The sequence below is a fragment of the Danio rerio genome, chromosome 6, assembly GCF_052040795.2.
Source record: "Danio rerio strain M-AB ecotype USA chromosome 6, GRCz13ab, whole genome shotgun sequence".
In the NCBI taxonomy this organism is placed as follows: Eukaryota; Metazoa; Chordata; class Actinopteri; order Cypriniformes; family Danionidae; genus Danio; species Danio rerio.
This window is the reverse complement of record NC_141026.1, coordinates 36205480-36222500: the sequence shown is the minus strand read 5'-3', so window position 1 is coordinate 36222500 and position 17021 is coordinate 36205480. Positions and strand designations below refer to the sequence as shown.

The 17021-nt window shown below is 35.3% G+C and overlaps 2 protein-coding genes across 8 annotated transcripts in view; both read left to right on the top strand.

Moving 5' to 3' along the window:
* Positions 1-6419, top strand: part of prpf38a (pre-mRNA processing factor 38A) — a 7834-nt gene extending 1415 nt beyond the window's left edge. Inside the window, 9 exon segments of one of the 2 annotated variants that reach the window (NM_001003483.2) lie at positions 269-428; positions 522-643; positions 739-824; positions 5193-5303; positions 5385-5491; positions 5595-5621; positions 5741-5844; positions 5963-6011; positions 6114-6419. In NM_001003483.2, coding sequence (NP_001003483.1) covers positions 269-428; positions 522-643; positions 739-824; positions 5193-5303; positions 5385-5491; positions 5595-5621; positions 5741-5844; positions 5963-6011; positions 6114-6159 — 812 coding nt within the window. In that variant the 3' untranslated portion in view covers positions 6160-6419. 2 annotated transcript variants of the gene reach the window in all.
* Positions 6420-7154: 735 nt separating this feature from the next.
* akr1a1b (aldo-keto reductase family 1, member A1b (aldehyde reductase)) lies at positions 7155-15018 on the top strand. 6 transcript variants are annotated; one of them, XM_087256225.1, is made up of 9 exons: positions 7155-7212; positions 7878-7973; positions 8471-8590; positions 8686-8837; positions 10879-11074; positions 11138-11337; positions 11414-11486; positions 11571-11657; positions 14858-15018. In XM_087256225.1, exons 2-9 carry the CDS (start codon positions 7887-7889, stop codon positions 14921-14923), a joined length of 981 nt encoding a protein of 326 aa, XP_087112351.1. In that variant the 5' UTR covers positions 7155-7212; positions 7878-7886; the 3' UTR covers positions 14924-15018.
* The last annotated feature ends 2003 nt before the right edge of the window (positions 15019-17021 follow it).

Below are 17021 nucleotides of genomic sequence, written 5' to 3'. Positions count from 1 at the left end.
ATTATAAAACATTTAATGTCCTTAAAGATCAAAATGTACTTTTCTAATTTTATATTTGTAATTTGTTTTCCTATAGTATTTCTATATTCTCTATAGTATTTAGTATAGTATCTGACTTTATAGCATTTTCCAGACTTTATAACATTTGCACAGTGTTGTTGCTTAGTTTAATGTTAATAAAAAATATGTCATGTGTGCTATGCATGTATTTGGGGAACTGCTGTGCCAAGCTTCTTTTTAACCCATATTTTATAATCTTATTTCGTAGCTGAACTTGTTGTGGACAAAGCAATGGAGCTGAAGTTTGTTGGTGGGGTATATGGAGGAAACGTCAAGCCGACTCCATTCTTGTGTCTAACCTTAAAGATGCTGCAGATCCAGCCTGAAAAGGACATCATTGTGGAATTCATTAAGAACGAAGACTTCAAGTTAGTGTTCATTCACTGCTTTGTCACTATGCAGTTTGCAGGGAGGCATCGAAGTTTGCATTATTTAACCACTTTTGGTTTTCTTCTCACCAGGTATGTGCGTTTGCTTGGAGCGATGTATATGCGCCTGACTGGAACGTCTGTGGATTGCTACAAATATTTAGAACCATTATACAATGACTACAGAAAAATCAAAAGCCAGAATAGAAATGGAGGTTAGCAGTTTGCATGAACATTTAGTAGGTGACAAGACAATTTATCTTCACAGAAAAAGACATTAACAGTTAATGTTGTTGTTTTTTTTACTCAGAGTTTGAGTTGATGCATGTGGATGAGTTCATAGATGAGCTTCTGCATGCAGAGCGAATGTGTGACATCATTCTCCCCAGACTTCAGGTTGGTTGGACTTGTTATATATGTATATGGGCCTTAAAATTAACACCCACCAAATGCGGGTAGAGTTTAGCTGTGGCGAGTTAGACAGACACCCAGCTAGTCACTTTGGCTGGTTGAAAATAATTTTTAAATTGTCAGATCTGCCTCGTCCCTGACGATTACAGTTTTAGTTTAAGACCGTTTGTCAATATGCATGCAAATGTCCTCTTAGAATCAAGATGCGGCACGATTGATAACTGTTTGCACAAACAAAATAAAGCAGGTGAATAACGAATTAGAGAATGATCAGGTGCACAGTGAGACAAGCGATCCTTGCTTACTGACGTTGTGAGCAAGGCACAGCTATGTGATGCACGCGAGTGCTTAAAAGCTCCCGTTTCCTTGCACAAAACCACCTTGCCTGAAAATGCAACTGGTGCGATCATTTCTGTTTAAAAATAAATTGAAAAAAAGGCTTGTGTACCCACAGTCCTGGGGCCTCATGTACGAAGACTTGCGTGGAAATCTTACTAAAACATTGCGTACGCACAAAGCTGTAAATGTGCGTACGCAGAAAAAAATCCAGATGTATGAAACACTGCGTACGCCGAATCTCACGCATATTCTTTTGTACATCTGAATGAACGTGAAACTGAGCGCACGAGCTCATGCACGAGCACAAAACCCCTCCCTGCCTCCTCCCCTGTATGAATATGCTAATGACTATGCTAATGGAAAAACCCAACGAAAAAGCAATGGCAAAAGTAAGCAAAAAGAGAAACTTTGAACAGAATGTGAATTGGAGGTGCTGCTTTCGGAGGTAGACCGGAGAAAAGCGGTGTTATTTGCAAGTTTGTTCTCCGGAATTAACAACAAAAGAAAAAAATAGAGTGGGAGAGTTTAACAGATGCGGTTAACACAGTTGGGTCTGAACATCGCACTGAGTGCATTAAAGATAGAAATAGTGTGGTTTATATCTGTAAAATGTTGCAGTACCCTTACCAGTTTCAGTGGCGCACCTTGTAAGACGCATGTGATCATGACTAGTTTCGTTCGAGCATGAACTCGCCTCGAATCCAGCGTCTGATGAACTCTTTCTTGTTTTTTCCCCCGCAACATATCAGATTTTGCCCACTATTTATCACGAGAAAGACAAGTAGGAATCATCAATAAGTTCATATCAATAAGCATCATATTTTATTTGCACATTTATTGAATGGAAATGTTTCTGATTCACGCATGCAAATTCATCTTCAGATAGTGCCTTTATAGCAATGTGCGTGCGGTAGATCGCTCAGATTACATTGGGAAAACAGGCGACTGCTGCAAATTGTGCTTTAATGTTTGGCTGGTCAAATGTATGGTATGGAAACCTTATATACCTGCTGAACCCGTCTCATACAGCTGCCATTGCAAGGCTCAGACACTTTGTAGAGAGGAATTTAACACAACTGCCTCTAGGAGTCGCCAATGGAAATAAAACAGACACGCACAAAAAATGTGCGTACGCCTGCCAGAAACCTGCCGTAAACCTGCGCACATTCCCACGTTCAGTTCATTGTTAGTAAATCCAAACGTGAGCGATTCTGAGCGTGAAACCTGGCGTACGCAAAGTTTTTGTGCGTACGCAGCGTTGATACATGAGGCCCCTGCTGCTTACAAGAGATCTCCAGATTTATTGCATGCAGTAGCTGTTGCCGCTTTCCCTTTTATATTTTTTTTTTAACCGATTATTACCCAGTGTAACATTACCCGTGTACACGAAATCATCCTTCCACTGTCGCAAACAGAATATTTTTTACCTGCTTTCTTTTGCTTGCAGGTATTTTTGTTAATGGGGTTTAATTGTCATCCATTGCAATAGCATTACTTTAGGAGAGAACTCCGTTTATCTATAGTTACCCAATGATTTGGGACCCTTCGCCTGTACAAAATACTGTGTACAGTTTTAGATAAATAAGAATAATTTTATAGAACTGTCAACATTAAGAACATTTATACATTTGTATATATGTATGTTTTGACACATTATTTAAAATTTGTGGCAAGGACATAATTAGTTTGGTGTTGCCAGAGAAAAAAATAGCAAATCCTTAGTCTTGAGCCCTAAAAGGTCATGTGAAATTTTTTGAAAAGTTACATTTACGAGGAGGCATGTGGACATAACACAAAATTTTAAAAATTAACATTTTTAGCATGCCAAAGTCAAGATTTATGGTCAGAAAAATATTTTTTCCCAACAAAAAAAATTGTGGCTAGTAAAAATGGCGAGTGGCTAGATAAAATGTTGTAATTTCTTTAGGCTAAATGTGACTAAATGAAACAAAACATTTGTATATAATAATTAAATAAATAAATAATTATATATATATATATATATATATATATATATATATATATATATATATATATGTATATATATATATATATATATATATATGTATATATGTATATATATATATACAGTTGAAGACAAAATTATTAGCCCCCTATAAAATATTTCATTATTTTTCAAATAACTCCCAAGTGCTTTTTAATGGATTAAAGATTTTTTCAACACATAATTTTTAAACATAACAGTTTATTCAGGAAGCTTTGAGTGTTTGTAATACAAACAGAAACACAATTATAATCAAAAATAAAAAAAGCTTGGAGGTCAAAATTATTAGCCCTCTGATGTTAATAGTAAATAGTGTAACCCTTTTGCTTGATAACAGCCATCAGTCGTTTATTGTAGCTCTCAACAAGTTTCAAGCATGTCTCCTGAGGAGTGTTAGCCCATTCTTCCTTAGCAAATCTCTCAAGCTCTTCCAGATTTGTTGGTCTTCTGGCATGAACTCTAGACTTCAGTGTCCCCCACAGATTTTCTATTGGATTCAAGTCTGGGCTTTGTGCAGGCTAGTCAAGGACTTTCACTTTGTTCTGTTGAAGGTAGTTCTTTACCAGAAGTGAGGTATGCTTTGGGTCATTATCATGCTGGAATACAAAACGTTGACCCAAACCAAGTTTTGTTGCAGACTGTTTGAGGTTATTTTTCAAAATCTTCTGGTAGTCTTCCTTTTTCATGTTACCTTCAACCCTGATAAGATTCCCAGTTCCACATGCACTGAAACATCCCCATAGCATTATACTCCCACCGCCATGTTTCACTGTGGGAATGGTGTTCTTTGGATTAAATGCCTCTCCCTTCTTCCTCCAAACATAGGCAACATCTCTATGGCCAAAGAGCTCTAGTTTTGTCTCATCTGACCAAAGGATACGTTTCCAGTATTCATTATTTTTCTCTAGATTGCCCCTGGCAAACTTCAGTCTAGCTTGGAGGTGTCTCTTTTTTAAAAGAGGAGTCTTTCTTGGTCGACAACCTTTCAGTTTACTCCTGTGCAGGGCTCTAGTGACCGTCTTTGCTGAGACATTAATTCCAGACTTGGCTAAGTCATTCACTAGTGTCTTGGCAGTTGTTCTTGGGTCTTTAGAAACCTCTCTTACTAATTTTCTTTCCAAAGTTTTGGAAATCTTTCGCTTTCTACCTCTGCCAGTCATGTTCTCCACAGTGTGGATCTCATTAAACTTCTTGATAATACTTCTCACGGCACTTCTTGACACTTGAAAACGCTTTGATAAACATGTATATCCTTCTCCTTCTTTGTGAGCCTCAACAATTCTTTTTCTCAAGTCTAAACTTATTTCTTTTATCTTTGTCATGATGACAGAATGCATTATCGTATTATTTGTTTTTCAAGACACCAGTTTTAAGCTTTAAGTGCAATTTAAAGGCTTAATTAGGTTAATTACCTTAACTAGGCAAGTTAGTGTAATTAGGCAAGTCATTGGAAAACAGTAGTTTTTTCCTGGAGCCAATCAAACAAATAATTACTTAAGAGGGCTAATAATATTGACCTTAGCAGTTTTTACTTAAAAAAATAAATAAATAATTATTTCACCCAAAATAAAAGAAAAAAAACCTTTTCCAGAAGAAAACTACAAAAGGAAATGCCGTGAAAACAAATTTCTTGCTCTGTTCAACAGCACTTGTGAAATATTTGTAAAAGAATACAAATTTCATAGGAGGGCTAATAATTTTGACTTCAACTGTATATATATATGTATATATATATATATATATATATATATATATATATATATATATATATGTATATGTGTGTGTGTGTTTGTGTGTGTGTGTGTGTATATAAACAATTAACTACAGAACAGAAAAGGGGTTAAAATATACAATTATTAGAAGTTAGTATCGGAAACAAAAATATATTGTGGTGTATGTTTGGTTTGTGTTTTTTTTTTTTTTTTTTTTTGAATTATGAAGGAAGTGTATGAAATCAGATATATCATAGTATAGTGATTATATATTTACTGTTTTTTTTACCTCCATAGAAGAGACAGGTGTTGGAAGAAGCTGAGCTGTTGGATCCACGTATTAGTGCCCTTGAAGAAGACCTTGATGAGGTGGAGACCAGTGAAGAGGAGGATGATGAAGATGAGAAGGTAAAAGTAGATTTACAACTTCTAATAATCTGCACATGCTAATTCTTATAAATGTAATCGTTTTAATATCTTGTGCCACAGCCGGAGAGAATGCAGTCCCCAGAGCCACACAGAAGAAGTTATAGAGATATGGACCGGCCACGCAGGTCTCCATCTCCACGTTACAGACGCAGCCGCTCACCCAGAAGGTCAGTGATGCTATTACTCATAGTATTGTGATTCATAATGATAATATAATTTATTACAGACTGACTTATTGGATGTTCTGATTCTTTTTTTTTTTCATATTAGACGGAGCAGATCACCAAAAAGACGAAGGTATGTTATTAAATTATAAATAGGATCTCACCAAAATATCTTAGACACTATTATGTGGTCACATTATTACTGCTAAGAATATAGTTTAATACATTTGTCTAATTACTCTGTTTAATCAGCCCATCACCCAGACGTGAAAGAGATCGGGACAGACACCGCAGCAAAAGTCCTCGTAGGCACCGTAGTAGATCTAGGGAGAGAAGGCATCGCTCCAAATCTCCAGGTAAAGCCAAGCACTTCTCAAGTGCATAAACAAAATAAAATGCCACATTATCTTATTTCAAATATTTGTAGTAAATTACAAAACTGCTAATTAAGAATATTGGTATATTTTCTTCCAGGTCACCACAGAAGTCACAGACATCGCAGTCATTCTAAGTCACCAGAAAGGTGATATTCATATAAGCTAATTTATTATAAATGACATCTTTATTCCTAGCCAGTCTTCAGTGCTTTTACTTTTGCTTCATGCTTTGTCTCTTTGTGTTCTAGTCGCTCAAAGAAGAGCCACAAGAGAAGTCGAAGAGGAAACGAGTGATCTCAGATTTTTCTTTTTTAGAATTTTTTTTTTTAAAACAGCCATTTCTGTTGTAAAAAAGCTTGACCTTTCTATCTGTAAATCACTGATGCCAGATTTAGTCCACATAATATTTTGATGTTTTTTTTTTTACATGCAGTTGAAATTTACAACCAGGTTATTATTCATCCTAAATTAACTGTACTGTGCAAAATAAACTTTTGATGTATTGTAGTTTCCATGTCTCCTTTAAAAAGAAAACAAGTGGAATGGTGAACAACAAAATGTTTATTGTCGTTATTTTGTTGTATGATTTCAGTAAATTTTGAAAAATGTATGCAGGTGTATATATGACTCAAGAACCGAACTGAATATTAACAGGCTAAAGCAAATAGAAGACAGAATATAAGCCCTTTTACTGTTTTAGTAATTTGGGTTTTAAAATATCTTAAACATTGGTTAATTGAATTCCTAAATTGTATGGCCTCTTTTACCTAACTAACTAAGTTAATTACTTAAGTTTTAAGTGTGGACAGACAGACAGACAGACAGACAGACAGACAGACAGACAGACAGACAGACAGACAGACAGATAGATAGATAGATAGATAGATAGATAGATAGATAGATAGATAGATAGATAGATAGATAGATAGATAGATAGATAGATAGATGTAGTATTTGAAATACTCTTAGAGAAGTCATAATATTTTCCCAATGATCACTGAATTGTTAACTAAAGTACATGGTAAATAAAGGTTAAAAATCCCAAATACCATGTAACTTAGATGGGGTTTGTGTTTGTATACCTTTTTTACTATGTACTTTAGCCAACTATTGTTTTTAAAATAAAAATGTTTTGTTTTGTTTTTATCAAGTATTAACCACAAATATGTTTAATTTTTATTTATGTCACTAACTGGGAAAGATTTCAACGAAGAAACTTGAAAACGAAAATGTCGACTTGCTCATTTTCATTGAGACCTTTATTTTGACAGGTGTTTCTACGGGACTTTGAACAGGAAATAAATACGTCGACGTTATGAAAAAAACAAATAATTTTTAATCAACCAGGTTTGTTGAGAAAAATTTTCCTTATCCTACTCACTCAAAGTAAGTATCTGAACAAATACTATATAAACTGTCCTCCGCACAATAAAAAAAAAAACAACCATTGTTATGAAGCGCCACATGGGACGCTAGTTGACCTGATTTCTCAAAGAAATGCAGCATATTCAGCGTGCTCTCCGTCTCTTCATTCATTCTCACAAGTTTTACTGTCGAAGAATGGTACGTTATCCAGCTGACTGAGTGATTCATACAGCTAACTAGATCATTTGTTGACTGATGAAGAATAACGACTGGGGTGTGACAATAATTAAGCTATAACGTTACTTGAACTGATTAGATTTGACCACACGCAAATGCTGTTTAATTTTATAAAGCTGGCTAACTAGGATATACAGGATCCAAAAGGGCAGTGCAGGGAGTTTTATAGTGTTTACATCCTGCTAGAGCTGCTGTGGAAGTCAGCTGACGAGTCAGCAGGTTACACTTCCTTTCATTTACATCCTAAATTTCAGCTCTGGACAGTTTGCTTTAATTCACCTTACATTTTCTGCAACCTTTCTGTTAGTGGCTCGTTTTCCTAGTACGCAGATTAAACCACACACTTTATATCGTACTGGCTATTACATTGCTTCTGTACACTGTTCATATTTGTTCATTCTTTTCTCAAGGCACACAAGATGAGCATGAATGATTTTGCTGTCCTGAGCACAGGACGAAAGATGCCCCTTCTGGGACTTGGGACATGGAAGAGTGAACCTGGACTAGTGAGTTTTAGTCAATACTATCTTCTTCTTTAAGCTTGTCAGTTCAGCAACATGACAGAATTTGGCTGTACAGTAAACAGTTTTTTGAGAATTAGGATGAAGTATACCGTTTCAATTTATATACTTTTAATAATCATATTTTGCAATAATTATGGCCGACGCGGTGGCTCAGTGGTTAGCACTTTCGCCTCACAGCAAAAAGGTCGCTGGTTCGAGCCCCGGCTGGGTCAGTGGGTGTTTCTGTGTGAAGTATGCATGTATATATGTATAGGTGAATTGAATAAGCTAAATTGGTCATAGTGTACGTGAGTGTATGGATGTTGCTCAGTATTGGGTTGTAGCTGGAAGGGCATCTGCTGTGTAAAACATGTGCTGGATAAGTTGGTGGTTCATTCCGCTGTGGTGACCCCTGATAAATAAAGGGCATAAGCCAAATGAAAATGAATGAATGCAATTATTATAGTGTTTTTTTTAAATAATTATGTTATTTATTCCAGGTAAAGCAGGCAGTTATTTGGGCATTGGAATCTGGCTATCGACACATTGATTGTGCTCCTATTTATGCAAACGAGCCAGAGATTGGTGAAGCTTTCCAGGAAACGATGGGACCTGATAAAGTATGTCAATACATATGGATTACATATGAGAAATATACCCCAACACACATATATAAAGAAGCAATTAGTGCATTAAGACCTCTTTCCTCTATCAGGGCATAAGGCGAGAGGATGTGTTTGTGACCTCCAAACTGTGGAACACAAAGCACCATCCCGATGACGTAGAGCCGTCTCTATTAAAAACTCTGAAAGACCTGAAGCTGGAGTACTTGGACCTCTACCTCATCCACTGGCCATATGCCTTTCAGTAAGCTTCCAGTTCTACTCATAATTAATACCACTTTTTTATGCTTTATCATTTTTTGAGCTCAAAATGATAGCTAGCAAGCACTTTTCCAATTATTTACAGAAGAAACCCACTTAAATGCAATTAGGCGTAACAAAAGTTCATATATTTTAAAAGTCTAGGCAAATTTAAAGGAAGAATCCTTCGAAGACAAATTGAAAAGACCATAATAGAGCCCCCCAAAATACAAATTAATTGTCATTTTTTTATTTATCTTTCAAACCAATAGGATTTTATCAATTATCAGCACGTTGTTATATGTAATATAATGACATTTAATAACCTTCAGTCAAAAAAAGAGATTAATGTGAGATTTTTATACTAGTCGTTATATCTAGTCTTCTATCTATTATATCAAGTCTATATTAGGTATGAGCCGGTATAAGATTGTGACTGTATGAAAACCTTGGATAAAAATATTACGGTTTCACTGTAATGTGATTATTGCTCTTAAATATATTCTTTTAAAATTTCTGGGTAAAAACTACAACTGTTTTCCACATTAAACACAATGTATTTTATTTTGAGAAACATTTAACATGTTTTGGAGCAGAAAACATGTCAGGCTAAATAATTCAAATGAATCATTGACCTCTGCTTACTTTATTAGTTTCTAAAACAGAGATTTCTTTACTATTTAAAATGACATTTTAGGATATATTTTCTGCTGGAGATACTGTTGTCCTAAAAACAAAAAAACAAAAAAAAATCTTACATACACCATAGAACAGTATAGCAGAAAATTTTTGTAGTTTTAAAACCTTCAATTTCCAAACTGAGATATTCCTTCAAAACAGTTATCATCTTATGCCTAGTCTATATCTAGTGTTTAGATAGATGGTCTTACTTAATGACTAACATGTAATCATTTGTCCTCTAACTTATCATCTTAAGGAAAAGAAATATAAAGTATTTTTTGTTTGTTTGTTTGTTTTTTGTCATGGAATTTTTATTCTTGCAAATAACATTTTACATTTTACAACAACCCACAAAAAATCCCCAAATAAAACAATCAACATCTGAAAAAAAAAGAAATTAAATAAAACAAAATAACAAATACAGGAAAAAATATAAATGTATATCTTCACTCAATCCACATCTAAGTTTTTTAAGTCATTAAAGAATGCAATAAATTGTTGTCATTTTTTTAAAAACTGTTCAGCCCTACCTCTGATATTGTATTTAATTTTTTCAAGTTTTAAAAAATCTTTGAGCCAGAATGAAATTGAGGGTGGTTGTGGGAAGGTAAAAAAAACAATATTTTGCACCTATCAGGAAGAAATGCAAAAGCCACAATGTCAGCGGGTCTCTGGTTTAAAGGTTGAAATGGAACACCAAAGATCGCGATTAAAGGGCAAGCAGCTAACTTGACCTCAGAATATCAGAAACTATTTTATAGAAAATAATACAATAGTTTTGCAACTTGGGACAAAATACAAACATATAAGAAAATACAATACAACAATACAATACAATACAAACAACTAAGGTTACATGATGAAAGTTTACATTTATCACACATTTCAGAAAGTTTGGCCTTTGAGAGATGAGCTCTGTGAATTGTTTTAAATTGTATAAAACGGAATCTAGCGCACAAAGTGGAGGTGCGCACATTGTCTAATACTGCACTCCAATAGTCATCTTCAAACTTTTAAGTTCCTCTTCCCAGGTCCTGATAGCTTTAATGTTAATAAAGTAGTTGTAAAGGGACAGTCATCTCTTTAGAAACCATTAGAAATTTCTTGAAGAATGCTAACGAACAAAAAGTTTCAGAGCCCATTGACTGTATGGTCAAGTAATGCAATGCTAGTCAACAGAACCGAAAACTTCTTGGTGATCAGCATTCTTCAGAACAACATTTATTTTTGTGTTCAGAAGAAGATGCAAAGTAATACAGGTTTTAAACTATAAAATGATGACAGAATTTTTACTTGAACTATCCATTTATTGTCTTCTGCCTGTTCTCAGATATCTGTGTTTTTATCCTCTTACTTTTGTCCAGACGAGGCGATACCCCTTTTCCAAGAAAGGAAGACGGAACCTTGCTGTATGACGACATAGACTATAAACTGACATGGGCTGCAATGGAAAAACTTGTGGGAAAGGGTCTTGTCAGAGCAATTGGACTCTCAAACTTCAACAGTAGGCAAATCGATGACATCTTATCAGTTGCAAGCATCAAACCCACAGTTTTACAGGTATAAAGAGGATCACTTCCTAATGTATTTGGTCTATAAATCAGTAACAATAGTACCTTGCAGGTGGAGTCCCATCCATACCTTGCACAGGTTGAGCTGTTGTCTCACTGCCGGGATCGAGGTCTGGTAATGACCGCCTACAGTCCCCTAGGATCTCCTGACCGAGCCTGGAAGCATCCAGACGAGCCTGTGCTGTTGGAGGAACCAGCCATTGCTGCGCTAGCCAAGAAATACAACAAGACCCCTGCACAAATTATCATCAGGTAAGTGTGTGCTTTTGCATTGGGTTTTTTTCTACTGATTATTTTGTCACATTGTTTCTTCATTGATGTTTGGCAGGTGGCAAACTCAACGAGGAGTAGTGACTATCCCAAAGAGCATTACACAGTCTCGGATTAAAGAGAATATCCAGGTTTCTGCAAGCTTCCCCTTAGTGTTGTATTATGTGGAGGGTTTATAATCACATATCATAACAATGCAATGCATTTACCTACAGGTGTTTGATTTTACTCTTGAATCTGAAGAAATGAGTCAGGTGACAGCTTTACACAGAGGCTGGCGTTACATTGTGCCAACTATTACTGTAAGTTACATTTAATTGTATGTCACAAAATAACATAAAATCCTACATTGCATGTAACTTAGAGGTTACCTTAAAGGTGCAGTATGTAAGTTTGACACCCAGTGGTTGAACTAGGTATTGCATTCATGTATCAAAACGAATGCAAAAGCAGGTTGCCAGATTGAGGACGAGCAGGAGCGAGTCTGACAATCGAGCCTAAAGGCTGAATAAAGTCGTGTTCTAAATAAAAGCAACGGCATGCGATAGAAGGAATATTCTCCATATTAATAGACCTTTTACGCAAAAAACGGAAGTACGTCAACAACGTGTAAACCCAGTTCCGGAATGAGTTTTTTGGCGGAGAAAAGGCAGCTAGAGTGTTTTCGGCGAGCCTGAGTTGTCTTCCGAAGTTATTTAAAGAAGTAATTAAAAACATGCAATTAAAATAGGGGAGAGCGGGGTAGAACCTAACACAGGGCCAGTTGTAACACACTTGTTTTAAATACTTCCACATATGCTAGTATGATAAAACTTTGTGTATTTACTAGATGTCACAGCAATAAATTGTTTCATTATTAAAAAAATATATATTTTATTTTATTAGTTGAGTTTCGTGAACAGCTTACATTATTAACATTAATTTGTTCAGGTAGATATGCATAACGGTACACACAGGTGACTAGCGTTAGCCAAATACACTATGAACAATCTTAACTGCAGGTGGGATCGTGGTAAAGTTGGTTTTATATTTGCACATTCAGACTTTCCCTTTAACAATATAATTTCTTTAAAGTATTATTTGCAAACTCTAAATAGCGAAATAATATTAGCAGCCAATGACTATCAAAGTACAACATTGTTCACAGTCAGATAACCAGTGTTAATGTTGTTTTCAAGTCATGTTTGCATGGTAATTTCGATCGAATATTCAAAGTAACATGGTAAATAATATAAAGACTTCTAAATGAACGAATGTGTGAATATAAAACCAACTTTACCTCAATGCAGGTGGGTGTGTCACGTAGTCGTGATCCATCCTTGCTGCCTTAGCCACCGTGTCGCTATCTTCACAGCATAGCTGTTTAGACTGACGTTTGTAGTTTCTGTCATATACTGACCCCCTTCTCAAAGGAGCTTTAAAGTTGTTCCAAGGGAATAGGCTCGTGACAACACCGCTCTTCAGGTGGCGAACGACGCAGCCACCACTGTAATCATCCGGAGCGAAGTGCCGGCTGCAGACATAGGTGCTACATGTTTTACATTAAAACTATGCCCTTCCTCTCTTCAGATCGCCTGTATCCATTTAGGTTTCAGGTTTGGAACCACAGGAAAAGAATGAAATAAAAGGTAGGGCTGTTTTTGGTTAGAAGACGAACAGCCTGGAACAGAACAGAAACTGCGATTCTTCGACTCTGCCATTTTTCGTATATGCCGCTATGATAACAGTAAGTTCTAATGCACTACATTGACGTATTTCCGTTCGAAAAATGCGGAAGTGCGTAAAAGGTCTATAGGAGATTTTGTTCTAACCAGCACCTTAAGTTGATATATTAGAAACAGTTTCTGTTTCTTGCAGCTGAACAACAGAAAACTGACAATGATCACATCAGGTAAACCTCATGTGCTTTTTTCAGGGTTATATGGTAAAAATTTAAGTCCGAATGCCATTTTACATGACATTTATTTCCATACTACTGAAAGCAGCAGCAGATAGTTAATCTGGAAAATAAAACCGTGTGAAATTAAAATTGAGCCACTTGAATTAGAACTGGGACTCAAAACCAACACATAGTGATTCAGCATGTACATTTAATAATGTTAAAGAGGTTCATTATGTATGAATTAGACTATAAACCTTACAATTTCATGAGTGAGTGCATATTTTGTGCTTCTGTAAGTCTGTATTTAAATTTCTATCGTGTTTCATCTGGTGCAAATTGCTTATGCAAATCTCGTCACGTAGCGTGTTGTTAGGATCAAAAATCAAAATCAAATCACTTTTATTGTCACATCATCAGCAGGATGTGTGTTATGATGAGTGAAAAGCTTAGGTGCTGGCTCCAGACAGTAAAAATACAGATAGTGCAAATAAAATGACAGTGCAAAATACAGACAGTGCAAATACAATGACAATTTGAAATTGACAGCGATATGTACACTGAATAGGTGTCCATATAGTTGTAGGCAGTATTGTTTCAAGTATGGATTGGTTAAAGTCCAGTGCATGCTACATATTAATGGTGTGCAGTGAGGGGTGTGGAAGAGTCCGTGTGGGGTGTGTTAAGTGTTCATCAGCCTGATAGTTTGAGGGAAGAAACTTTCCTTCAGCCGGCTGGTGCATGACCGGATGCTGCGGAACCGTTTGCCTGAGGGTAGCAGAGAGAAAAGTCTATGGCTTGGGTGGCTGGAGTTGCTGATGATTCTCTTCGCTTTCCTCATGCACCGCCTTGTGTAGATCTCGTAGCTCACCTCCTACTACGCATACAGCTGTTCGCACAATCCTATGTAGAACTTTGCGATTGCTGCTGGTGCTATTCCCATACCAGGTGGTGATAAAGCCAGACAGAATGCTCTCCATAGTTCAGGTGTAGAACGAGCGGAGGATGTGGGGGCTCATTCCAAACCTCCTGAGACGCCTGAGGAAGAAGAGGCATTGTTGTGCCTTCCTCAGCACTGCGGACACAAAGGGGTTACAATGTAGCCTGCTCACCTAATGTTTACGCTTGTAATATTTATATTATTTGCTAATTATTAACATTATGTGGAACTCTGAATATGCGTATCATTTCATAGTCTGCTACTGTCCACCTGAGGTCGCAATTTGATTATAGACGCATGCTTTAAGAGCCTTACTAAATGACCGAATGAAATATGCAGTCTTCCAACAAGGCAGCCCGTGGTACTGAATACAACTAGTTAAACTGGAATTGAACAGGATAGAGACTAAAACAAATATCAAATCAGAATATCTGACTTCAGCATTGTTTTTAGAAACACAAGTATGTCTACTTAGCATATTTCTTAAATCTCTGCAAACATATTATGATTTTTTTTTGCTTTAGAAGAGTCAAAAGCTTACATACAGCACTTTTAAATGTTAATCTGATATTGTGTTTCAACAGCAACAAAAAAAAACACAGCGTCCAAATGTAGTTAGATGTAAGAATGTTTTTGCATCTGTTTTCAGATTGAGTGTTTTTGTGTCTGTTTATTATTTGTAGGTTGATGGTAAATCTGTACCCCGTGATGCAGGACATCCTCACTACCCGTTTAATGATCCCTATTAATTCACACTTCCACAAGATTCTGTGCCTTGGAACCAGCATTCATTAACTTCTCTGTGTACTTATAAACACATTAAACATTTTGTTATATACTGAAACGTCTGCTTTTTTGGTTTGTTTTTCTTGGAAGTAAACTTTTTGAATTAGGGGTTATATTCACTCATTTATTTCAGCTTAGTCCCTTTATTCATCAGGGGTTGCCACAGCAGAATGAACCACCAACTTATCCAGCATTTGTTTTACACCACGGATGCACTTCCAGCTGCAACCCAAAACTTGGAAATATTCACATACACCTATTCACACACATACACTACGGTCAATTTAGTTTATTCAATTCACCTGGACTGCATGTATTTGGACTGTGGGGGAAACCAGGAGCACCAAGAGGAAACCTACAAGAACACGGGGTGAACATGTAAACTCTATACAGAAATAACAACTGACCCAGCTGGGACTTGAACCAGCGACCTTCTTGCTATGAGGTGACAGTACTAACCATTGAGCCACCTCAAGGAGTTATTGTAAATATGAAGGATAAATCGTGAAATATATGAAACCTGTGAAGGATACATCAAGATTGTTACCACTAAAAATAGAAATAAATAAGAGATTATTAAATTAAATATTATTTTAATGAGTGAAGATATGCAGAATCTTGTTACTGTCATGAGAAATCACAATGTTATCACTGTTTTGTTTAATATAATTACAATTTATATACACCATGGTCATTAGTTGATCTATCATGGGCTTTAAGATGCAAATGTTTGATTTAAAGTATTTGTTTTACTGAGAACAATGATGATCCAAAAGTAGAAAATAATATTTAGACACTCGTTACAATTATGTATTTTTTAAATTAATAATTTGCATATTTTTTATAAACAAAGTAAAATGTTTAGCTAAAATTGTAATTCTGTAGCTACGGTAACTATTGAACAACATAAATTACTAACATTTAACAATTTTTATTTTATGCTGATGTGTGTCATTTATTTTCTTTTCAGCTTAGTCCCTTTATTAATCAGGTGTCGCCACGGCGGAATGAAAGTTTTTGTTTTATGCAGCGCATGCTCTTCCAGCTGCAACCCAACACTGGGAAAGCTGATGTGTTTAATATATAAAATATTTAATGATCTTGCACCACCGCCTCTCAAACAATGTGTGATTGTCTACAAGGAAAACATAAGACAGACTAGGTCATCAGTTAGAGGTGATTGTTCAGTTAAACTTGACAACTTTTTTTTTTCAGTCAGAACAGAAGAAAAATAATATTTTTAAAACCGTGCTTAAACCTCTATGGGATTAATTATGAAATCACATTTAAAAAAAATGATTACTATTTATTTCTAGAGAGTATTTAAGGCTGAAATAATTTATCATAATTTGTTTTGTACATTTTACTTTAGACCTTTGTTTTAGTTCGTCGCCATTTATGACTGACTTTGTCCCATCAGGGTAACAAATATATATATATATATATATATATATATATATATATATATATATATATATATATATATATATATATATATATATATATATATATAAACTTGTCTGAAACTTCACACATTTAAATGAACATCATCTTAGAACACAGACAAAATAGTATTACAGTGCCTCATTGTACAGAACAACATAGACAGCAACACAGGAAATATGTATTCCTAAAAGCACTTTGTAATTTTTACATGACACAGATTTTTTTTTTATTGTTTTTCTAAAACTCTGATTACACAGCTCTTTAAAAAATCCTAAAATGTACTCTCTCTCTCTCTCTCTCTCTCTCTCTCTCTCTCTCTCTCTCTCTCTATATATATATATATATATATATATATATATATATATATATATATATATATATATATATATATAGACGTAAATTAGCTTTATAGCTAACTCTGGCACAACGTCATGTACATTGCCCCTGTATAAATCAATAAATAAATAAAATGCAATGTTTTTTTCCCAATAAAAACACCTTCAATAAGTGCAAATATGTATTTACTCGTTATTGTGAATTGACTGTTCTTGCCTTAGTATAAAATACCTTTTTCAATGAATCCTATATCATTTATTTTTTAGATAACGTATTTAC